General features: G+C 37.5%; 1 protein-coding gene across 14 annotated transcripts in view; it reads right to left on the reverse strand.

The window, feature by feature from the left end:
* Positions 1–25,234, reverse strand: part of DLG1 (discs large MAGUK scaffold protein 1) — a 141,455-nt gene that overhangs the window by 104,183 nt on the left and 12,038 nt on the right. For 13 of the 14 annotated variants that reach the window (XM_071437697.1, XM_071437695.1, XM_071437692.1 and 10 more), the window contains exon 3: positions 22,517–22,683. In XM_071437697.1, the coding sequence (XP_071293798.1) occupies positions 22,517–22,683 (167 nt within the window). Of the gene's footprint in view, positions 1–11,463; positions 12,052–22,516; positions 22,684–25,234 lie in introns of those variants that run through there. The other variant, XM_071437704.1, reaches the window with a different exon arrangement.

Genomic DNA, 25,234 nt, shown 5'->3' on the forward strand with positions numbered 1-25,234 from the left:
GTGTAGCACTGACACTGCTAATAAGTGAGTATCACTTGTCTCCAATTCTTCAGAAGTACTTTTCAAAGTATTTCTGCTACTTTTAGCAGATTCATTCTCCTATGGAGTGCTCACTAATATAGTAACCAGTACAGTAACAGTTTCAGAACTTACAAATAAGGATGAAATACCTTAATTAACAGACTGAAAAATAGAGTTGGGGGGTGAAAGTAATTACTTAAAAAAATTGAAACCACAAATTACAACTGAATCACCATGACAGAACAGCTTAAGCAAGAAGTGTGAGGACTGTTACTTGATCTGAACTTGAGCTCCACAAAGGAATCTCAAATCACATTTTCTTATAGCAGGTTGAATTATCTAAATGCTCATTAACATAATGAGCATTTAGATAATTACAGTGAAAATTACTGTCAAATTAGAGCCAAACTTTGCTAAGAATTCAAGCAATGATGTATTAAATACTATATTATTACCAAGTGCCATTTCCCTGACCACAAGCAAAGTTTCAAAATATTGATCCTGGACTCAGTGTTACTTATTGACCCCAGAGCTTCTGCGTATTAATACAGATTTCTAAATCACAGCATTTCAGCAGGAATCTAGGGCAACAGTCCTGGCAAGCACCAGTCCTTAAAAAACACCAGCAGCTGTTGGTAAACTAATTGCACAACTGTTCAAAACAGAGTATTTCTTCTTAGTATGTTTTAGCAAGATGCTACAGAAAATAACACCCTACTTCAGCTTTGAAATTACTTCAGTTAGGACCCAAATACCTGAGTGAATGTGACAGCATCTTATAGCTAATGTAGGTCATTCTCCACTTCTTCCTCCCCTCTGTTGCCTTTAAAACACCTAGAAAATAGAAACTCAACTAAAATTATAGAAGGTTTTAAACCACCAAGTGGAACAAAACTACTAGCTTAGAAAAAAAGAAAGAAAAGCAGAAAGCATTACTTTTCTGTATAATTTTGAGAGAATCATAAATCTTGCTAGTCGAAACATTTCTGATCATCTCATCTGATAAAAGCCACAAAAATAAAAAAATTATAGGGAATAACATCAAGGATAAAGATACTCAGTGGCTTCTATTTGAGAAGCTTAACTGACAAAGCTCTTCATCTTATAAAAAGCAAGCAGCTGAGTTGGGAATATGACATTCAATCTTTGAAAAGATGAATGGCATAGAAAAGGCACATAAAAGGCAACTACTAACTATTTAAGACAACACAGGCATTAGCAGACAATTAAATTACCCAGCAGATGTTGGAAAGCAAAGAAAAGAAAGTACTGCAGAACTCATTGCCAAAAATATAAAATCAAAAAGGAACAGAGCAAATCAACAAGCCAGGGTCCAATAAAAATATGTAATCACTATCTCAGGAGTGGGACAGCAACCGAGGTGGGCACTTGTCCTTCATTTACAATCATCAAATACAATCACTAGGGCTGCAAAAGACCTCAAGGTTCATCAGGTCCAACCATAAGCAAGGCTCTGCCATATTCAGCACTAAACCACATCCCCAAATGCAACATCCACGTGCCTTTTGAACACTTTGAGGGATGGGGACTTCACCACTTCCCCAGGCTCCCTATTCCAATGCCCAGCTGTCCTTTCAGTGAAGAATTATTTCCTAATGTCTAACCTAAGCCTCACCTTAAGATGAATTACCAGTCATAGTTGGAAAGGATCCACAAAGCTTACCCACAAGTCCAACTCCATTTTTAATGAGTACCTATACTCTGAAGAATTCAATTTGCATCAGCTACTGACAGAGCATCAGAGATTCAGATCAACTCAAGGCTTCCCCTGGGCATCTTAACTACTGGTTAAAGAAAGGCTGATATAACAACAAACAGAAAGGGGAAAGGCAAAGGGAATGGAAACAAGTGCAAAAAACTTAATGCACTTGTGCACTGCAGTGCTGGGCAGCATCCTTGTTGGATGCCATACAACACCGAATGGAGGCAAGAAAGTTTTCAGATTCCTTTTATGTTTATTTCATGCTCTAAGGGAAGTCATCACAGACAGTTGAAGTCATAGCACTTGGATTGCTGAGGACACACAAGTTTAAATTAAGAAAGAAAGAGCTACAACCAACACTTGCCAGAGTTCTCAAAAGCCCTTTAAGACATTTCATGAAAAAAACAGAGATCACCAAAATAAAAATGGTTTAGTGTTGCCCTTTCTCTTATTACAGAAAATCATTAACTAAGCTAATGAAGGCTGGGATAATCCAATTTTAATGAAAATTACCACATGCATATATTTTTATGAGGGATGTGGATGAATATTAACTATATAAAGGAATTTCCAAAATAATACAGGACTATAGAAAAAATACATAATACCAACAAAATTTTGTTGGTAGCTTCACGATCAGCAAGTCAACAAATTACCATCAGCTCTGTAACCTGTAGTTAACCCTTCATTTCCTCCTACCGTTCACAAGAGCATCCTCACATGCTCCAGAAGCGAGCGGGGCCGGGCAGCTCTGCAGAGTGTGGCAGCAGATCCCGCCTGCACTGTCCCGGCTGCCGCCCTGCGCAGGGCGCTCTGAGCACAGCAGAGGGCAGCAGCTCTCCACCGCCACGGCTGCCTCTCCCTGCTGCCAGCAGCAGCCTTGGGAGGTAATGCCAAGCACTAAAAAGGAGAGTTTCCTTTTCCTGCTTCCAAAGTCCTCCTTTTACAGAAGCACACTTCACTCTCTACAATGACAGAAGAAAAATCGCTCTGATATGCAAGCAGCAGATCTGAACTAAAAACAAAACCAGAGAAGAAACAAGTTGACTCTATCAGAAAGGTTTCATTTCCTTTGTTGCAGTCACAATCTGCTGCCCAAGTTGTTTCAATGTGCTGTTTATGAATTGCAGAACACTGGTGAGCCAATGCACAGAACCTAAATTTTATTTGAGTCCCTGAATGAACAGATGAAGAAACATTTTAATTAGTGGTAGAAAAAGTAAAGGTTTTCAGATTGCCAGTTAGCAGTCACTGAGTTGACACAATCCTATTTTAAAATTAACTTTCCTATTTAGAGTTACCAGATATGTACTTTTACAATCCCTGTGACAGCAGAGATACATTAGAATATGCTACAAATGGTGCTTAAAGGATTTGAGATGACTAAAAATCCTTCTTTTTGGATCCAACCCAATCTGATGCTTTTTGTTCAAAATGCAAAGTGAGACATTTTTCTGCTAGGTCTCTCACACAACCTAACACATAATGAACAACTTAATATGATTTTTAAAATCATCTAGCTACATCATAATGAGCTTCTGTTATGTACATTATTGTTATAAAAGTCTTTAATTAACTAATTACTTTAGCAGCAAGGATCCTTTTGATTTCCAGCTTTAATTTATTTTGGCTTAATTCTTATTGTTCCCATGTCAGCATCATCTCATTTGAAAAGTCACTAGCATCTTTTGAATTTGGAAACATATTCCCTAAGCCATCAAGACGAACCCTTCAAACTTTTTTTTCCTGCCCCTCCCTCCCAGACAGTACTTCCTTCCCTCACCAGTAGTTCCAGCTGTGTATGTGCAATTTGCAGTGGCCCTTATATAACACACTGTAAAACAGAACTTTTCCACCTCCTCAGAATACCCTGATGCCCTCCAAAGAGTATTTCAATCAATCAAAATAAGATCAGGAACAAACTTATAGAGACCATGCAGCTTCTAGCCCACCTACAGATTTCTTTCCAGTCACCTGAATTATAGCTCCTGGCCTAAATCCAGCTGTGTACATCAGATCCTGTAAACAACCTATTAGGAAGTTAGGAAATAAATAAATGGATTCATTTTTCACCATACAAGTGACATTTCTTTCTAGGAAACTTTCTACAAACAGCTTTCAAGATGCATTTAATCATAACAGATCACTTAGTTAAACCCTAAGTTAAGTACTTAGATCACTAAGTTAACTAAGTACTCCCTTGCCATTTCCTTAGCCTGAAGAAAGATGAAACCCAGCAGGTAAGAAAGATTTCATGTAATAAACAGTTCCCCTTTTGCCTTCTTGAGTAACTGTTACTATACAATTTAATTACACATAGCAGCAGAAAGGTGGTTTGGTTGGGGATTCTTTTTAAAATGAACTGCAACATCATCACCTCAGACTGCAGAATTATTAAAATTACTTCAATTTCTTCTTCATTTTGAGTCCAAAGGACCAGTTCTTTTGAGGAGAACTGTACCTGAATTAACTTATCTAAAGCTAAAGCAACCAAAGCAGTAGATTTTTTAGACTCAGTCATGTGATATACTTGCATTTTACCACATATGAATGGGTTTTGGTTTTGTTTTTTTTCAAAGTAGAAAAACAGCAGACTGAACAATCAGACAGAAGTCTCTTTCAGGGTAGAACATTTACAAAAACATACAGGAACATACTAGAAGTCAAATGTGTGCTTTTTTGAATTACTACATATTTTCAAAGAAATAATAAGCATACAAAAGTGAAAGGCCATCTTTTAATTACAGGAGAAAAATGGACCAAGTTCATCATTATAATACACTATCTACAGAGTGTTAGCAAAGTCCAAGAACCCTGCAAGAATGCAAGAAGTGACTGTTCCATTCTGGATTCAGTGCTACCACATTTGGTCAGCCCACCCCAGCAGCTGGAAAGGAAGAAGAGCCTTTGGAGTTTGCTTAAGAGAAAAGCTCTGGAGATACAAGATGTGCAAGTGGTGTGTCACCTACACAATATGCAAAGCACTCCTCAGCAGTGGTGTCCTCACCAGGTAACCAAGGCACCCCAAATGCAGGTGGTGGCTAAATGCAACCATCACACAATTTTTCCAAAAGGCAAGAAAGAACAGCCAGAGGAGTGAGAATTCTCTGCAGTGGTTCTCCATCTCAAAGGAACATTTCAGAGAACTGTGAATGAAGGCTGGCACAGGCAGCCCCACCAAGGCAAGAGCAAAAATGTCTCAACAAATCTTATTTGAGGCACAAGTAAATTCACTGTTAGAGCACAAAGACTGAAAGAAGGAAGTAATTATTGTTCTAATGCTTTCACAGCATGGAGGGTAGGGAATCATTCTTCCAGGCAATATGGGTTTGTCACTAAAACCCCCTAAGGCCTGTTCATTCTTTGTTGGGCATTTAGATGAATTCAGAAAATGCTGATGATTCCTGCCCACACTGACCTTTAAGACAGCAGCTCTCAGTTATATTTTAAGTATGCATTAGAATTTAATTAAAGAATGTCCTTCCCTCCTCCAAACCAAGATATGGCAGTGTATGGTCTTCAAACAACATATCTTACAAACACACTAACCTAACAAGGTTGAATATCCCTTAAATACTGATGTTCTGCACCTGAATATGTTTTCAAAGTTTTACTTTTTCTGGTCTGGTAAATACCAGTCCTAGGAATGAGATTCAAGTAATGTTATTCCCACTTATGAAAGTATGAGTAATACCCCCTGACAAAACATCAGACTATGATTAAGCCTCAAATAAAGTGTAAAAACACCCCTCATGTTAACAAAGCCCTGGTGCAATGCACTGCATTGACAAAAGAAGTGATCAAGCACAGTGCTGGCTGGCTAGTAAAACAAATCTGACTAGCAGCATACCAGATAACCAGCCAGTGAGCTCAGCCATCCTAAAATCTCACTTCAAATAAGAGAGGAAGCCTTTTGGGGTTTTTGCCATCAAGAAATCCAAATAGCTCTGTCTCCTGAAGGAATCGTGTTGGAGACCATATGCCCAACGATGAACAACCCTACATTTATTCACCCACTGTTTTTTCCCACTGTTTTCATTACAACAGGAAACTATGCCAAAGTTGTTCACTCAGAGGGTCCAGTTCCATGAGCAGCAGCCAAACTGAGCAAACAGTTTGATTCTGCTGCAGAGAGAATCTCTGCTCTTCTCATCTTCTCCTTCCTAAAGCGTTGAGCTGTTAAGTCTTACCATTTACCTGCCTTTCCCCAGGCATCTGAATCACTTCAACTGCTCAACAGTTAATAGCTCTCCATCCCAGCAGCTATCTTCCAATTGCTTTAGTGCTTGTTTGACTTTTCCATGAGCTGTTTGCACTCAGTAGCCAGCAGAAAAGCATACAGAGTTCTAGCAGGTTCCTAGCAGGTGGGCAGTGAACAAAAAGGGGTAGAAGCGTTCTCAGCAGCACCAGCAACTGGGTTTCACAGTCACTCGTGCAGCCACAGATTGAATTCTTTTCCCAAAGTAAACAAGGTCAGCAAAGCAGAAGGGATCAGGAATGAATGCTTCACCACTCTGCCGCCATTAATACCTGGAAAATTACTCAGGCTATGATGACCAGCTCCTTTGAAATAAATCCACACAGTTCCAGGTAGGCAAACAGAGTTACAAAGATGCTTTGAAGGGGTCTTATTTGTAGGATTGATTTCAAAAAGTTATTCTCCTTTTTTACTATGGTTTTCAGCATCTCCATTCTCAACACGTTCCACACCACATTCTCAGAGTCAGTCCAACTCCCTGGTGCAATAAGCAAATATAACCCATTTGTCATTTATTTCTAGTATTAATTAGCAGCTTTTTCATTTAAAGCAGAAGGAGAAATAAGTACAAACACACACAATAACACAAGAGCTTCATGTTAAATTCATCAGCTTCATATAAACATCTCAGGAGCCTGATATTCAGTTTCTTGGAGCACACAACTTCCAATAAATACCAACATCACTGATGCCAGCATGAATAACTACACAATCCTATTAACTTCTGGGTTAAACAACCCTGTATGCTTGCAGCCATTTAGAGAGAGCAAGCAAACACAAGTAAACCAGGATTAACTTAGAAGATGCTCTGTATAAAAAGCAAACACCAAAGATTTATACCTTTGGTCTGTATTCTATGTACATTTTGATGAGACTAGATAATCCACCTAAGGGAAAGCCAAAGAACACTACAGAGCAAGTGCCTCTGGCTCAGGAAGTTCGAGTCTTAAACTGCTTAAACTCCCAACTGTCATTTGGGAGAATACCAAATACCATATTAACAGAAAGAGAACTCTGAAATCCAGAGAACTCCCTTAGAAAGAAGTTAAATGCAGACAGCTTATTATATCCTTGTAATCCATATACAGTAAGAATGTAAACTTCTACTAATGATTTGCTTTAAGTTAGTCAAAGTTTTCTCCTACTTCCCTATACAGCTTTTCAGATTTTTGCATATCAGGTCCCTTCATCATTTCCTCCATCATCACTCTCTGCCACCTGCATCACTCTTGGTGTCATCAATAATCACCTTGAAACATATTCATCTTCAAAACTCTGAGAAAGCACTTTCAGTTCCATCCATAGAATCCCAAACATAATATTTCTTAATTTCTTTAGCTACAACCACCAGCTATCTGATGTTGCACTGGGTTTCTTTATTTGCCCTGCAGAGATTAGAAGCATAACCCTCTGCCTAAATTAATTCTGTATATTAAAACTTCAAACTTTTTAAAGGGCTGTTCACAACCACAAATACAGGCAGCTGGGACATCGTTTCTCCTGGCATGAGCACCAGGTCAGTGTTCTCAGCATGTATTCCTCACTGATTTTAGCAAACACCCCTTAAACCCAACATGGCAAACATTTCTCACACTTGGTCTCCTATTCCACATGAAAGCTGGCCAATCCTTTAGATTGCAGACAACCATCCTTGATTTTGACACTTCCCAACAATCTAGTAGGCAGCTGCTTCTTTAGCATTGCATTATACATCAAGCTTACATGCAGGAGCAGTATCATACCATCTGCAGATGCTGCCAACATTAGAGCTGCACCATTTTTTCACTTCCCAAAGCTTTTATGACTGATTCTGCACTCTTTTTTTCAACACTGTAACCAGATGACATAGCAAAGGCAAATGATTTATTATTAGTATTATTCAACTGGCTCACCAGGTAACTATGATTTATCCAATCAAATATGTTTGGAAAGCAATTTGCTTTTTAGTGAGGATATGGAATGTCGGCAAAATTAAGTCCTTAGCCAAAACCCATTCTGACATATCATTCACATGTGCCAACTTGGCAGAGCTGTTGTGTACTACTAAGTACTGAAAGTATTTCTTAAGCTTTCACTCTAAAAATTTCCCATATAACTCATTTACATCTCATCAACAATTTTAAATTCAAAATTCTGTATTTTGCTCCTCCACTTAAGAAAACAAATTCCTTTGGGCCCACCAAGTAATTTCTCCATCAAGTTTATACATAAAAGCTTAGCTTTTATTTCTGTTTTCACACAATTTCCTCTCACATTTTATTTCCTACCAACATTGAAGTTTTCAGGTTTTATGCAGACAGTACATAACACAGAAGACTAAAACTTGCATTGCAACCTCTCTATGTTTCTTGAAACACTCGTTAGACCTGAAATATAGGATCAAGTACAGTGGAAAATCACCAAATGGTCACTTGGCTTAAGCACAATGAAGAAAGGTTCAGGGAACTGGGCTTGTTCACTCAGAGTGAGCTGGAGCTGGTAACAGCCTTCTCATGCCTAAGAGGAGACACTAAGAAAACAAAACTGGGCCCATGTTGTGCACAGCAGGAAAACAAAACCAAATCAAAGCCCTGAGTGACCTGGTCTAAGTTGATGCTGCCCCTTCTTTAAGCAGACGGTCGGACAAGATCACTTTCAGTGCAAATTCCATTATGCACAAAATCATTGAAGCTGAGGCAAATTCCAAAAACTGACTGTAACAACAATGGGACTGAACTACAGTGAAAGGCACAGCCAAGGAGGAAAGCTGCAGGAATCACACAAACTCAGTGTCACCTTTCCCACTTGGGCCATGCCAGCAGTAACTGTGCTCCTGTGGTCAGGCTCCTTGCAGCCACATCATGAGCTCAGACCCCCACTTTATGAGGTCTCACAGCTTAAGTTTTACAGCTTAGGAAAAAACCCTTCACCTTTGTCCTCTAGTAACAGGTTGATGCATTATACATTTCTCCTCTCCTGAAATACTGGAGTTTGGTTACTGTCAGAAACAAGGACTGCACCACACTGATACTGCTCTGGAGCAGTCCAAGCAGGATGCTTCTTAGGATTTTGAAATAAAAATGGTACAAAACAATTGTTTTTTCACACTTGTCAGGCTAGATATATTATTTAAAGCCATTCTAGATCATTGTCATTTTAAATTCAACTCCTTCACTGGAAGTATACTATGGAACAAAGTTAAGAATGACTGCTAAAAATTGTTTTTTCTGGAAGAATCAACGAATTTTCATATTCTGTATTTTTAAGTGCCATGAACTCATTTAAAACTGTGACTTAAATAAAAATCATTACTGTAAGCTCAGCCCACGTGCCTGCTCTTAATAGTATCCATGGTTGCAGTGATGCAAATTTGCCTACCTACATCAAGCCAATGTGCCCACATAAGGAGGAAAAAATACTGTATTAATCAGTATTCTTTGCACTAGATTTGGGCAAAGTAAACCAGCTAGAACCTTTGAAGACAGGACAGAAATTAGTTTTACGACCTGTTCATCTATTGTGACTAGATCTGAATTTTGAACTAAGCAGAACAGAAATATCAAAGACCAAATTACAAAAGACTTTTGAAATCCACTAGAAAATTCATCTCACTGGCCAAATTCTTCTCTTTCCTACTCAGAAAAGAGTAACACTGAATTGTTTCAAATATGCATCCACTCAAGGTAGAGAAAGGGGAAGAATTTAACATTTTTACTAATCCTATCATACATTACATTAATGCTGATTTCAAAATTGCCTTACGTGCAATGATTTTTCTTGAGATTTGAAATACAGGTTTATGTACAAAATCAAGGAATGTACTCTTCATTAGGCTACAACTTCTGAATAATTAGATACACACAGGTACACAGGGAAGCCCACAGTTCTGTTCCAAGCCCTACTTTAAATAAACTACTTTCGTTGAAGCTACAAGGTATTACAGCATCATTTAGTTAAATGAGGCCAAGACTTCACAAGAAGCAGGCAGGAAGGATGAAGTGCTGATAACTCCGGGTGGAAATGCACCAGTCTAACCCTTGTAAGTCTGTGCTGTGCAGAGCTGATCTCTCCCTCTCCTTTGCAGCATTTCTGTGAGCAGTCTTACTTTCTTAGCAGCACAGAGCTAAACTAACCAGACTAAAAAACAACTCTCTTTTTCACAGAATGTTTTCTGTTGGCTTAACTTTCCATATAAATTGTCTTTCTGCTCTTAGACAAGTAGATATGTGAAGGTGAACAAACGCACAAAATAAAACTAAAGGTAAGCACTTCAGTTATAAAAATGACAGCTCTACCTCTGCCTTTTTTAAAATAAGTACAGTAAAATTATGTACATATCAATATAACTAAAATGAAGCAATCAATATCCAATCCCAATCTCACTGTACAAAAGAGAATATTCCAAAATAAATAAAGCCAAAATGCCACAATTTAATATCACTCAAAAGTGATTTTAAAGGGTATATTTAACTTCCAAAAGAACTGTGACAGTTCAGACACCAGAAAGACTCCTTTGCTAGTGAGAGACAAGATAATTTCATTCATTCCAGTCAGCCTTTGCTTCCTTGTGTCAAAAAACCTGGAAAGCATCTTTTCTTTTCTAAAAGCTATCATTAAATTCACCTAATATTCTTAAAGATGTTCAATTTTATTCTACTTCTTGAGAAGGAGAAGTTTGTATAAGCAAGTTTTAGGGTTTCAAATTATCCAGAAGAATGCCAGAAGTTAAATCAGTTTGTCAACAAAAAAAATTAAACGAGCAACTATCTCAACATCCAGGGAAAGGAGAGCAATACAGAACAATTTTACTACTTGAAGAAAGATAAGAGCCTACAAAAAACTGAGCTCACCAAGTCCATATTTCACAAGCACAGAACTAATATATTATGTTTACGCATCAGATTTTATCTTTAGCAGTTACAAGTGGACTGCATTAAAAACAAACTTACATAAAACTTTATCCTAGCACAGAAGTAATGACTCTAAGTTATCTGGGTGTCTTCATCTCAAAGCAGCAAGATGTCAAAATAATAAAGCATCTTGAAATATATCCATCCCTAACACGACTTGCCAGATTCATCTTCTCTTTGATGATTATTTTAAACATGTCCTGATAAAGGTTATGTAAAATATAATTTGGAATTTCTTATTCTAGAATAAAAAGCAAACTACTATTTTAGCACATTTAAAGACAGTGAATTTTTACAAAAGAGTGCCTTACTGCAGAATCAGAGGGGAAAAAAAATCATTCTACTACACTTTTCAGTATGTGCATAATTAGCTCTTCAAAGCATTAACATCTATGATTGTTCTTAGCAACAACTACAGAATTTATTTTGACGATCTGTGCAGTTTAAAGTTTAAAAAAGATCAACACTAGAAAACCATCAAGGCATTTTCATTACAGGCACTAAAAACTGGAAGAAAGATTCAATAAGAACTTCCAAGATGCAGGTATTAATCAAAAGCTTTATCGTCTTACCTTTGTTGTTACAATGCATAAGCAATCCATCCTTTCAGCATAGCAGGTATATTTCCAAACATTTAACAGGTTTATTTTCAGTCACAGCTAAACACCATCTCAACAGAATGAGAAAAAGCACACTTATTTAATAGTCAAAACAGCTGAGTGAGTGCCAGCTTTCCCTTTGGATTCATTCAGAGGTAGAAACACCATGGAGAAAAAGCAGCAGGCTAAAATACAAATGCTTTAACTTTCATGAAAAATTCTTAAACCTATTTTGGTTAACTATGTCTGAAAAAGTTAAATATATCCTTGCAAATATTCCACAAAAGATGTCAAATCCTGTTCCATACCAGTTAAGTACCTCTTCGTATTCTATTTCAAATACTCCTCTGTCAGGATTACCTAACACATGAGCATCACAGGGAATCATTTGATGAAATGCAATACAAAACTATTTTACAGCAAAAAATCTCAATTCAGCTTTTCTTAGCTGGCTAGAATTTCTAAAATGAAGCGTTTGTTCAAAAATAGTTTTGGTTGCAAACAAGTATTTCTCCCCTAACGTCATTTCAGCATTTGCAGACTGCAAAATAACTGATTTCCTAAGCAGTAATGAATGGAATATTCCATGTAGATCAGGGAGAGGAGAAAGTGGCAAGGAAAGAGTAATGCATATTGCAAGAGAAATGCTATTTTGAGCCTTGAATTAACCTAGAATTTCATTTCCTTTTGTAAGGCTGTAATGCTGTGACAAGGCAAAGTTTGAATGCGCAGGCATTGTCTTCTGTGCCTAATTAGCACAGCTGGGAAAAGTCTAACTCTTGGGCACAGAACAACCTCCTGTGCACTCTGAAACACTAACCTGACACTTCCATCATTGGTAAGAACCTTATTACATTAATTTCCCACAAGAGGCATTGAAAGCAGCTTGTAAACTCGGCTCCCACTGTCTTGTCCTATTAGGTCCCCCACTAATACCTTTGCTGCAAACACCATGAAGTATATATTGAAAAAACTCAATGACTAATTTCAAGCCATTAAATCTCATCTGTATCATTCTGCTTTTATCCCAAGATGTACAACTGACCGTATCTTGCACCAAAACACTCTAGAATATACTGTGTATCAAGAGCACTCCCTTTAAACTTTCTGCAACTTGGCTCCCAGCTCTTCCATACATACTGGGAGAAGTGGTGGGGTAGGGGGGGCTATTAGAGGGGGGGAAGGGGGTATATAAGGAAACTAATCTTTCCAAAATCACACATTTTGTTTTATGGGTTGATGATATCTTTATAGGACAAACTTGAATGGAATTTTAAGATAAATCTTACACCATTCAATCACTAAAATGATGATTTTTACCTTGTATATCCAAGTCAAACCAGAGATATTTTTCATTTTTACACTGTCTATAAAATCTGTGCAAATTTTCTGCTATGACCACCTAGGTGAAATTCTCACTGCTACAAAGCATCAGAGGAAAAAATATGCATCTTTCAGACTGCTGAAACTGGCTGAACCCAGACAGAAGGCTAGAAATTCTAACTTCAAAAAACAAAAAAGAACAAATTAGGCTGATGAAACATTCCTGTGTCAGAAAACGGAGGGAGGGATTACCTTCATAGCTGAGTGCACACAAGGTATCTCACAAAGAAATTCTTGCATTTCCCAAGTACTCTTCTAGGAAGACTATAAGGTTCAGAGAAATTAACAAAGTGCAAGTATCCAAAAAGTTAAGGAAATGCATTTTTAGGTAACTTGGCACATGTCCAGTGTCTAGGCCAGAAACATCTTCAATGACTAACACAAGACATGCAGTCAGTCCAAATGTACATTTCTTGCACAAACAGCTCTAGGAACGCCAATAGCACACGGAAACTTGGCTTGTCCCTCATGCTCTGTCCATGAAGGACAAAGATTAACAATCCTGCTCACCACTGAAATTTCTCTCAGCCACCTTGGCACAAGATGAAGCTTTTGCAGATTAATCCTGGCTACAATTAGCTTATGTCGAGAATCAATCACTTTTAGTCTCAATTTTTTGTTCTCTTGCCTTCTTTGGGACACTTTTAGAACTAAGGGTCATTATAATTTCATTTTTCTCCTCTCCCACTCGCCACCACCCTTCCAACAAGACCCAGGACCCATTAGTCCTGTCAAAACAAGCAAGTAACTTCCTTCAAGTTCCAATGCAGACTATGAGATGTAGTAGAGACCTATCCAGAGAGGTGAGGAAAAGGCATTTCTTTGCTCAGGATCTGTCATCAAGCTGCTCATCATGAACAGACACCCAAAACACTCCAGAGCAGACAGAAAGTCATCTCATAACAAGTGTGTTTGAAATGTAGTAATGCAGGCACTGCACAAATCAGAGCAGGATGCACAACCAAGGTACATTAGAGCCCTTTACCTAGCACTGCACCACTATGATGGATTGATGGATTAAAAATCCTCCTGGTAACTGTACATGCTTCTCTCAAGACCCATCTTCAGCTAACAATGTCCACACACAGGGGAAAAAAATCCATACCAGTAGACCAAAAGATTTTGTGGCAAACAGCAACACACATTTTCATAAGTATAGTGTACAGAGAGATAAGCACTCCAAGATAAGAGCGCTATGCATTAAAAAAAAGTATTTCCTAGACCAAAAGCAGTTTCTGCAGCCCTTTCACTGGAAATACTGCATATAGAAGAAATAAATGTTCAAAAAATATTGACCAATACTCAAACATTCAGGAGGGTTATCATTTTCATAAGAAAAAAATAATACAGCTTCTTGAAAACAAATCATAAAACTCCTTGAATGAGCAAGTATGTGTAAATTTTGGAGATGAGAAGAAAGTTTTTCAAAATGAGATATAGGTAAAAAATCCAGAAGTAAAACTACTGTAATTAAACAATTTCATGAAATAACTTTGAACCTTCTTTCCTTTAAACTGTATTGTGAGAAGGAACAAAAAGGTATTAAAGAACACACCAAAACCTGAATCATAATCATGAAATGCATGAAGAGTCATCCTTTCATGCACCGAAGAGTAAGACGTTTTCACATAGTGCTGTTAGTCACTAAAATAACTATTATTCTACTGAATTTGTGAGAAACATTGTGATTTCTTCAATGTCATTCATTCTTATTAAAAATAAATCTTTCTGTCCTGTCAGCTCCAAGTGATCTCAGTAAAAACCAGTAACAACTGTTCTATACAGCTTGGCCAGAAGGCAAAAATGCATTTCCATTCACCGCTATTCATTGCATTAATATTAAAAACAACAAAGGATGATTCTTTCTCACACAAAGGTAAGAGATGGGTTTTTCTTTCCTTGAATTACTTATGAATTCTTTCAGGTTATGTTTGGCAGCCACTTTTCGTGCCTTCAGAGGCTTATTCTTTTTCCAGTGTGGCAGATTCTATCTACAAAGCCACCAGATAACTAAATAAAGGAAAATTCATGCACAGATAAACTATGCATAGAAATAAATCATGCAAATGAGAACAATGCGTTGGAAAATACTGATTTTGCAGATAAATAATTTCTTCATCTATTCACAAATCTAAAAGTACATGTGGTTATTTAAATGCTAATTTGCTCTTGGATTCTCTAAGAAAAGCCACACAAAGCAGAGCTGTCACAGGTGTGACCAGAGAAGCAGGCTCAGCTCAGCCTCACAAGGGAATGTCAAATGCTCAACCTCAGCATATTTGAGGAGACATATCAAAGACTTAGTAAAGATCAAGCACTATCATATCTGCAAGCATTTTCTCAGCTACTTTAGTAAAGAAAGCACTAGAAGTGTAAGATGTCATCATTTATATAGCTGAATCTGGCTGCAAGACGTAATTATTACAAGTTTATAAAAAACAATTCGATTTTTTAAAAGTGAATTTGTAAGTTGTCTATTTACTTCTAAATTGAGAAATTTAGAAACAGCAGGGTTTTATTGCTTGTGTATACATCCTGAACTGAGCATCTGAATGTCATTTATTTGCTTTTGAATTCACTTTGCCCAGGAGCCTGCCCCGGAAGACTTTTTCAGCTTTGGTTCAAGACTTACATTCTTTTCCTTGTACAAACAGTCTGGATTTCAAGTATTGAAGGCAAAATACATAGCAAGCCAAATACCATTTCCTCAGTGTAAAGTTAACACAGAGAAAGCCATGAAGCTCCTGAGTAACCCAGGACTATGCTAGCTGCTGAAATAAAACAAGCACATCACATGTGCAGAGAAGGAATTGATATAAATAACGGGCAATACACACATGCAGATAGAGGCATAAAGGACCAGTGCAATAACAAGAAGCACAACAGTCAGATATAGCATATCAGCAAGCTAACCAGCATTGAATCTTTATAAATATTAAGGCAAAGAAGGTATTTGAACATAGTACAACAGGTCAGGGATTTTCATCAGAACAACTTGTTAATAGAACAGGTAAGAATGACTTTGTAAAGTGAAGGTGAAGATAATGGAGTTGAAACAGAAAAACAGAACCAGAGCATCTTGCACTTTAAAATTCACTCTACATATGCAGGTATCTCCTTACAAGACTTCCACTAAGATCCTGATAAACTGCTTGAGGTACCATTCCATTCTGAATACAAACTGCTACTGATTCAACACAGATTTTTTTCACTGCACTAGGAACCAGACATCCAAAATTCTTTCCTCCAGACTACATCAGTTTATCTTCTAAGAAGTCATACAAAATTATCACAATTTTTAAAAGGTTATGAAGACATTAGTGGTTGCTTTGTAAACAAAGACAATTTCCATATTGTAGGTTAAATTTAGATTAGTTTAATTTTACCTGTTTTCAAAATATTCACATTGACAGATATTGAGCAAAGTGAACACAAGCCTGCAGCAGACCTTAACAGCAAAGAAGGTGAACAGGAGCTGCAGTAACAGAAACACAGCCAGTAGTAACATATAACTATGATTTCCCTTTGCTTGACACTTTAATTAGGGCATCTGGAACACTGCATTCCATTTTGGAGCCTCAATAGAAGGATTTTGATAACCTGGAGCAAGTTCTGCAGAGGGCCATTAAGATGGTGAGAGGGTTTTCAGAAGCCTTGACCCTTAAAGAGAAGATGAGGGTCCAGGGCTTGTTTAAGCTTAGATAAAGAGTTCAGAACCTAAAAGCAGCCCTCCAGTACCTACACTGGAGTTAGCCAAAAGACAAAGCCACGTGCATGTTGCATGATGGAAAACCCCTGGAAACTACAAATGAATTGAAACAGAAATTTCAATCAAAGACAGGGTGAAGTTTTTTCACCATAAGGATAGTCAAGCATTGGAACAGACTGACCAGAAAAGTTTTGCATTTCCAGTTTTTGAGATTTTCAAGACTTAGCTGGTCAAAATCCTTCACACCTCATTGGTGGTACTGAGCTATTTTGTAATTGCAAGATGTTTAGTGAGTTTCCTTTCCACTCTGCCTTGGCATCAAATTTTAGCTGAAATTGCAGACATATCAGCTGTTTCCTTACTTCCTCTTTTGCTTTCTTTGTACGGAGAAAAAATTTGGCAAAAGGCCCTAGAAGAGAGTGAGCTAGCCAGTCTCTACATGTCAGACACTAAACACACAGGCATGTGCAGATAGATGGGAAAACCACAGGTCAGACCAAAGTCCTTCAGAAACCATTACCCACTAAATACAAAGGTCTCCTCATCCAACTGTAAGAGACTCCAGATTGAGTTCCATGTCCTAAAGCAAAAAATGTCCTTTGAGACATTGCTCAGTGGGTTTTTTTCCAACATCTAAAATCAAATTATTGTGGCTATTGTTAAATTCAAGCTAAACAGCAAACTTCTCTGGTTTAAAACAATTAAAATACTAAACCAGATCCTATACAGATTTAAAGATAAAAAAGAATGCCAGAAGGCTATTTCCTTAGCAATACACTACTCAATGAGGTGAGAGGTTTCTTCCAGCGATTCGAGTTCCACCGTGCATTTGTCGAACGCGAGTGTCGCACCTACAGATGGCAGCACAGATCACAGCAAGCGGCTCCCGGCGCGGCTCTGCCCGCACACAGCGCCCGGATCCTGTTTCACATCTGCTCGCTTTGCCAGGCACACTTGAGCCCAGTCTTTAATGTACACAAGGAAAGGGATGAACCATTCGTCCTTTTCAGATTGCATACATTTGGTTTTTTAAACTAGTTCCTAGTACTGAAAGGATTAACATTCCTTTCCTGCTTTATCACTGTCTTGAATCACTCCTTTTTTTTCAGTGGTTTTTTCCCCCCCATCATTTTGTACTGGAGATTGAAACAAAACTGTTAAATAATGTTCCAAGAAATATAGAGCATGGAAAAGAAAACAGATTGCTGTGAGCAGGAAAACTTGTAATCTGTATTTCCAACTTTCTCTAATACTCAGCCTATGGGGATTTCAAACTCCAGTCCTTGGATTCAGGAGCAGGAAGGGAAAAACAGAAGTAGGCTACGTGCCATGAGAAGTCCTCAGGCAACCTAAGCTTGTATACCACTATTCTATGTATATACACAAGCACACATTGCTAAAAAGTCATTCCTAAAGTCAGCTGTGTAGAAAGTTCTTGTAATTCAATCCTTAATCTCTTTAGGGGGGCATTATATTCCCACTCTCAAGCAACTCTCACATGCACCATCAAAGTGTCAGCTGGAAGAATATTCATTTGGCCCACAGTAACTACAGCAAAACAATATCAGCAAGGTAAAAGAAATGGGATTGAAATACATTACTTCAAAGGCTAACAATGTCTGAGCAAGAAAAAAGCCATTCCATTCATATCACTTGTGACCTCACCAGCCTGGCAAGACACAGAATAGATTTAAAATAATCCAAAAGTGCATACAATCTTCTTGTGTCTAGTTAATGAACTAACACTGAACTGGGCAGCAGCCTTGAAAGTCTGAAAAGTGAGAATTTATTTTTTAAAAGGTAGCTATGAACAAAATCCAATATACTAAGCCCAAGTCCCCCCAGTTTCTAGTAAATTTCAGCAAGCAAAACAAATCACTCGATTAAACACATGCTGTACTGCAATTATTATGCCCTTGGGTTTATTAAAACCAAATACAAAATAAATTTTTTTTTAATATTCTAAGTAGCTAAAAAAAGCACTACTGAAACCAAAATGCATTAAGCATTAAAACATAAATTTTCACATAAAATACATAGCAAGTATGTGGAATATAAACTGTGAATACATAAGAATTTCTCCTTGTAATTTTAAATAAATTTTGAAATATTGAAGGAAAAGTATTGCCTAGCAGGCATAAAATGAAAAAAAAAACAGTCATTGAAGAAGAAAGAATTAAGGTCGATAAAAACATACGTATCCTTATGTAACAATTTTCATATTTACTTGAAAGCTAAACTAAGACATTCAGATATATCAGAAACACAAAAATGAAACCAACACCAAACTAACATTTTTCAAATTTGTTCACCTTCCAATTTAACATGGAAACAGTATTCTAACTAATGAAATACAAGGTAACATTTACTGTAAGTGTCAGAGACTGGGAGAAAAGCTTGCTTTCAGTTTCACATGAACTGGGATCAACACCAATACATGCAGCTATGTTTTTAAATACTGGAAGTAAATCTAAAACCTGACCTTCATATACTGAAGGTCAAACAACTGATTTTCACATTATACTCAAGAAAAAAAAATATGAAGGAAGACAGGCAACTTTGTCTTAAATGTTCAAGTCCAGGCCACTTGGGAACATAACAAAGTAATCCAGACCATATCAGGCTCTGTTAGGTAACAGCAGCATGGCCACCAGACTGGACTGGAGAAGCCCACAGTGCAGCTGAGAACAGACACTCACATCCCTGGTGAGCTTTCCCAAATCAGGCAATTCTTCCTTTCAATGCATCAGTGACAGTGCCATGATAATGTGCCTGTTGTCATTGGTGCAGTGTCAAGGACAGGGCCTTGTGCTCCTGGCAGTGCAACTGCACAGGAGGAAAAAAACTGAAGATTTAACTTAATTACAAAGTTACACCTTCATCTACAATACAGAAAGATCCAAGGACAACACTACATTTGTATAGGGCTTGAAACAGTTTCTGCAGGGGGCTGTCAGTGAATAATCACAAAGCCTGGATTTAACATCACACACTATTCCCCACTTCAGATATTCATTTCTCTACAGGGGAGCACAAACATCCTACAATGGCAACATCATAAGACAAATCTCATAGCAACAAATATGTGCCTCAAGGCCAGTCTGCTAGAACTTGGAGTAAATTTACTAATAACAAAATGTTTTGGTATGGACATGAATCCTCAATTCCATTACACTGTTCTTAGGTGCGTTACAGGGATGAAAAAAAAACGCAAAATATTTTAGACCACTCTGCTGCCTCAAAAGACCTTCAGTAAGGGAGACTGGCCATGTACTATGCTATTCTGGTGCTCAGGAAAATATTTGAAATGCTTTTGTAAGTCTATTTCCATAGTGTATGTCTAGCACACCTTGTAAAAAAGCAAAATATTATATTTTTCACATTCTATAAATACAGGAAAAACTTTTCTTTCCCAGTTAAGTGTTCAATCCCTTCAAGCAGCACCAAACCTTCCCCATCTTCACTTCTTTCCAGGCTTTAGATCCTCCATGTCAATCTCTTCTAAGCACTGAAATTAAACATCTTTTTCACACCATGGTACCTCGAATTTGACAATATCTCCAGCAAAGCCTTATGCAGACCAAGTAGAGGAGAAGAGTTTTATGCCATACTTATGTCAATAATGTGGTTTTTTTCATCTATTAACATGCCATGGTTGACTCACCTTAAGATTCTAAAATTACCCAGACCTTTTCTGAGAAACCAGTTGTTAACTATTCAACTCCAACTATTCAACTATTCAACTTAACTATTCAACTATTCAAGCTCCATTACTTTAGCCAAAATGTAGGACATTAATTACTTCATGAATTATTTCAACTGCCCAAGGCTTCATTCTACTGTTAGCTGGTGAAGTAGCAACATACTGTTCTCTTCCCACGGTTCAATTTCTAATTTAACAGAATGTTTTCACTAATAACCCAAAGTAGGATGCATTTTTTGAAAATTTTAACGATATATTATCTCAAAAGATAAATAAGTTTTTGACCTCTTAAACCATGCCAAAAGCTCTACTCAAGTCAGAAGTATCACATTTATGGGTTTTTCCTACCACAAGAATTATTACCACAGTAGAAAGAAACTGTTAGACAAAACTGTCATCAATAACTATGACAGCTATTATTTGCCTCATTTATGACTTTCAAGAAGCTACCAAAAAACTGTAGAATCATTCCCTGTACCAGTTAAACCTAAATCTGCCTCTCAGGGCTTACTCTTATATATTCTGTTTTTAAAATATAGCATTTGGCCATTTGCCATTTTCAGGAACTTCATCCATCCACCATGACTAAGGGCAACTGCAATGACTCTCAATTTGCCTCATTAAGTTCTCTGCACATGCAGACATGAAATACATTAAGACCAACTTATTTCAAAACAGCTCAGTAGACAAAATAAGCCTTGCCTCTCCTTGCCTGCCCTCGTGTCTACAGCTCCTTTTTCCTCCTGCTTCTAAGAGATGCCATTCCCACCATACCTGCAGGAAGGGACATTCCAGAGCCCTAAGCCTTAGATGTAGATGATGGCATACAGGCAAATACCACCATAGCCTTCTCCATGCTATTTCTCATACACCCTAGCATTGCCCCATTTCCTCCAAACATGACAATTCATTAAGGTGATTGTGATGACAGTGGCCCTCTCCATGCAATTTCAGGTAATAGATTCCACAGAGACATACAATTTTAATAATAATCTTGTGTTACCAAGATTCACAAATAATCAAAGAAAATAATCTATTCCCACATTGCATGTTCAACTAGAATTTTAATTCCTCAGTGTTCAATTACTTACAAACCTGAAAAATACAGTATGCTTAGGCTGCTCAGTTTTTTCATGTAAAGATATTTCAATGGCTGTTCTTTGTAATATGTAACTCATGCCCCTGGCTTGACTGACCTTTAATCCACTGGCCACTTTTTATTTTCCAAAAGAATACAAGTTTTTGATTTCATCTACAGTTTCCTTTAAAGCATTTCTCATGCATTTCATACTAGCTTCAATATGACAGATTTGAAAGCTAGAATGAGCACATGCATTTTCTTTTAGCTGTACAAACTCATTAGCACATCACACACACATGATCTGCAGCTAAGTGAACTTTCTTCCACAGTCCCAACAGCCCCTGATAAAGAATCACTCATTAAGGCATCCCAGCCCCTTTATCTTGCTGAGCAGTGCAAGTTCCTGAGCTTCCCTACAGGCTCCAGTCCTTCAGCTGATCTCTCCCAGTCCTCCTCCCGAGCGCTACAATCATTTCATGAAAATGGATCAGCAAAGCACACTGCCTTCAGTTACTGAGAAATCTGCACTTTTTCCAGGGCACACTTCAAACTAGGTTCACCTCTCTGGGGACAAATAATAGCTCTAATGAAAAAATACTCAAGGAACATTTTAAGTTTAAACTGAGCAGGGAGATTTTGTTTTAGTCAAAAATGTACATGAATGTGCATTTTCCTGATCAGTTTTCTCACCACTCACTAGTGACAACTGGCTACATATACTTTTCAAAAACAAGTCCTTCCAGAACATAGATAAAGAAGTAACAGAGAACTTCTTGTGACCAGACTGAAAAGGTTACTAATCAGAAAGACACAGCCTCAGATTTCCCAAATAATTAATGAAGTAATGACTCGAGAGTCACAAGTATGGATAAGTAGAAGCATACTAAACCTGTCAGCGAGGTTCCAAAATCAAAGCATAAATCCATTTTAATGGTCACTTAATGGTACATTTGACAAATGAGTTTATAAATTTTTGACTAAGCAAAATGCATATATGTTATTAAACATTTCAATAATTAAATCCCCTATGACTATTGATCTTAATAATGTACATTTTCTTAGAAAATTAATATTTTATAAAATAAAGGAAACTTAGAGAACAATGTTGAACTAATAGTCTCAACAAGAAAAGAAGATTTCTATCTCATACCTCTACACTGGGGCTAAGGCTGCTCGGCAATGTTTCTGATGTCACTGTTGTGCTTGGAAGGCTGGAGAAGTCCCAGGTATTCACAGGCTGTATTGGTTCAGATGGCTGAGAGTGATCAATGCATTTGGGATTGTCCAATAAGGTCACTTCATAAAATTCTTGAATATCTAAACATGTAAAAAAATTGTTGTTAGGCATGATAGTTACTCTAACATTCTGATTTTAACTACATCTTCCTCTTGCAAAACAAATGAGATATGGCTTCATCTGTCATGAGTAAATTCATAGGGATCACCACAATCACATGAACCTCCCCCACTGTGCACACAACTCACTCTGTCCCCACTCACTCTGGGCTTCTGCCACAGACCCCAGGAGCACAGGCTGCAGCAGCAACAGCAGAAGTACATGAAATAACTGCAGTGGAATAGTGGAAGGGATGGGTGTCTATGTTTCAAGTTCTGGTATACATAATTTTAACTAATGTAGCCTTTGGTTAGCTGAAATCTACTGTTCAAGGGCAATATTAGAAGATCTATTTTGTACATGTTTCAATTAAATGGCCACAGAAATAGAAGTACACTGATGAAATCAGCACGAGAGAGAGGCTGCAAGAAGTTAGGAAAGGGAAAATTGATTAGGATAGGTCATCATCTGCTTTTTCACTCTAAGTACCAGAAATAGGATAAAACTTAACAGTATGAATTACCAGTCACAGTTATGAACTAATTAACAGCTTTCTCTTATAACCCTGAAGACTCAGCTGGAAACTTCTGGGAAACAAAAATTTGGCTGTATTATATTGTTTATTGACATCCTACTCACTCCATGAAGCATCAATAAAAATAACACACTATAAAGTAGCACCAAAGGTGTTCCTATGAAGTACAGGTGTATCAAAGTTGCTACCACAACTGCAATCACATCCATAAACATATACATTAAAAAAAAAAAATCAGAAAAGGTACAGGCTAAGGGAAGGGCAAGAAGTTGTCCTGTAAAGCTTTTAGTCTCTTATTCAAAGTAAAAATCTGCTAAACAGATTTGCAAATTCCTGATTTTTAATTGCACCAACTTCATAGAAGATAAACATACAAGCACAGTAAGCCAAAGGAAATTAGACCCAGCCATGAGTAAGGAGTCTAAGCTGCAGTTTTGTAGCTTTCCAGCAACAGCCCAGAGTTAGTAACAGAGGCACCATAACCAATTCCTTTATAGAGCCACCCCACACAACTAAGAGTTGCAACTACTGATGCTGGCATTACAGTCCTATGTGTTTTTATAGTCACTGCACTTCTGCTCTCTACCAGTTCAGAAAACTGAAATTCTCAAATTCCATTTGTATCTTTCCTCTGAGCAAGAGTCAAATTCCTACCAACAGCTTACATTAATTTTTAAAGTTATACTTGCTCTTAGAGCTGCTGATTGGAAGAGCGAGCAGCGAGGGCTGCAGAAGACGTTAAGTGACCTAGATATACAGGAGCAAAGCAGCCTAAGAGATACAAATTGCCTTTAAATCTATCTTTCACATTAGCTCCCTCAGTTGCAAATTTGTCTTGTAGCTGCATTAACATCAATACATCAATCAAGCACACCCAGTAAAGATTTTCCCCCCCTGACAGAGAGTACTTTGTGTATTAAAATAGGCAGTGGTTTAAGTTGATTCTATAGCTGCAATCCACAGCAACCAAGCCAGGAAGATCACTACATTATTTATGGGAAGGGGTTATTTGTGCAACTGTTTTGCAACAGAAATCTAGGACACTGATTTTCACTTCTGCTACTACTCTTTTAAGTCCCTGCCAGAGGAGGTAGCCATGTATTCCTCCTGCACAACTCTCATTTCAAAAAGCACACCACTTCCCATACCTCACCTCCACTCCTCCACAGAGGACACCACAATAGATTTGCTATTGAAAGATGGCAAGACATAATATGCACCACTTAATGAGGGGATTAGTTTATGTTTATCCTGGAGTTGCTCCAAATCCACAAAGTTTCTAGAAACTTGGTGTCTATATGATAATATCTACCTTCTTAAAAAAAAGTTTCCATTTTTACTACTCAGAATGCCAACATTAAGTATGTACAAGTATAGGCAAGCCACCTAGGAACCCTAAACAGATTAGGTCCACAAGAATAAAACCTGACAGTTACACTCTATAAAGCCAGAAAGCTAGACCCTACTAAATTAAACCTAAAAATTTCTTCCTATTGTCTACAGCTATATATCATCTCACCAAAATATTTCAACACACTTGAATATGTACTTAGCACACGTTAATGATGTGAGAATGCGTTAGCACATGACAAGTTGCAACATTTTTCTGATTATTACAAATAGCAGGTAGTAAAATACTAAGTTTTAATTGTATTTATGGTCAGATTCCCTCTTCAAGTTAGGATGTGCTATTTTTATATTACAGCATTTTTCTTACATATTAATTCCAAGAGAGATTATATCTCAAACTAAATTAAGGAAAACTGATTCAAACCAGGTATCACACAACACTAAAAGGAAACACAGATGGGGAACATTTAGAAACTAGAGGGGAACATTAAAAGGAACATTGAAAAATAGGAGCACAGGGTTTTAGGAACCCAAAGTGACAACAAGTGATGAATGGTAGGCAACAGAGAAAACCATCCTGGAATTTGGTCTGCCTACAAGTAAAACCACATTAAATAGCCAAATCAGAAATAAGTTTGACAGCACAA

Source organism: Agelaius tricolor, unplaced genomic scaffold (assembly GCF_023055355.1).
Source record: "Agelaius tricolor isolate 1412-34295 unplaced genomic scaffold, bAgeTri1.0.p SCAF_12, whole genome shotgun sequence".
NCBI lineage: Eukaryota > Metazoa > Chordata > Aves > Passeriformes > Icteridae > Agelaius > Agelaius tricolor.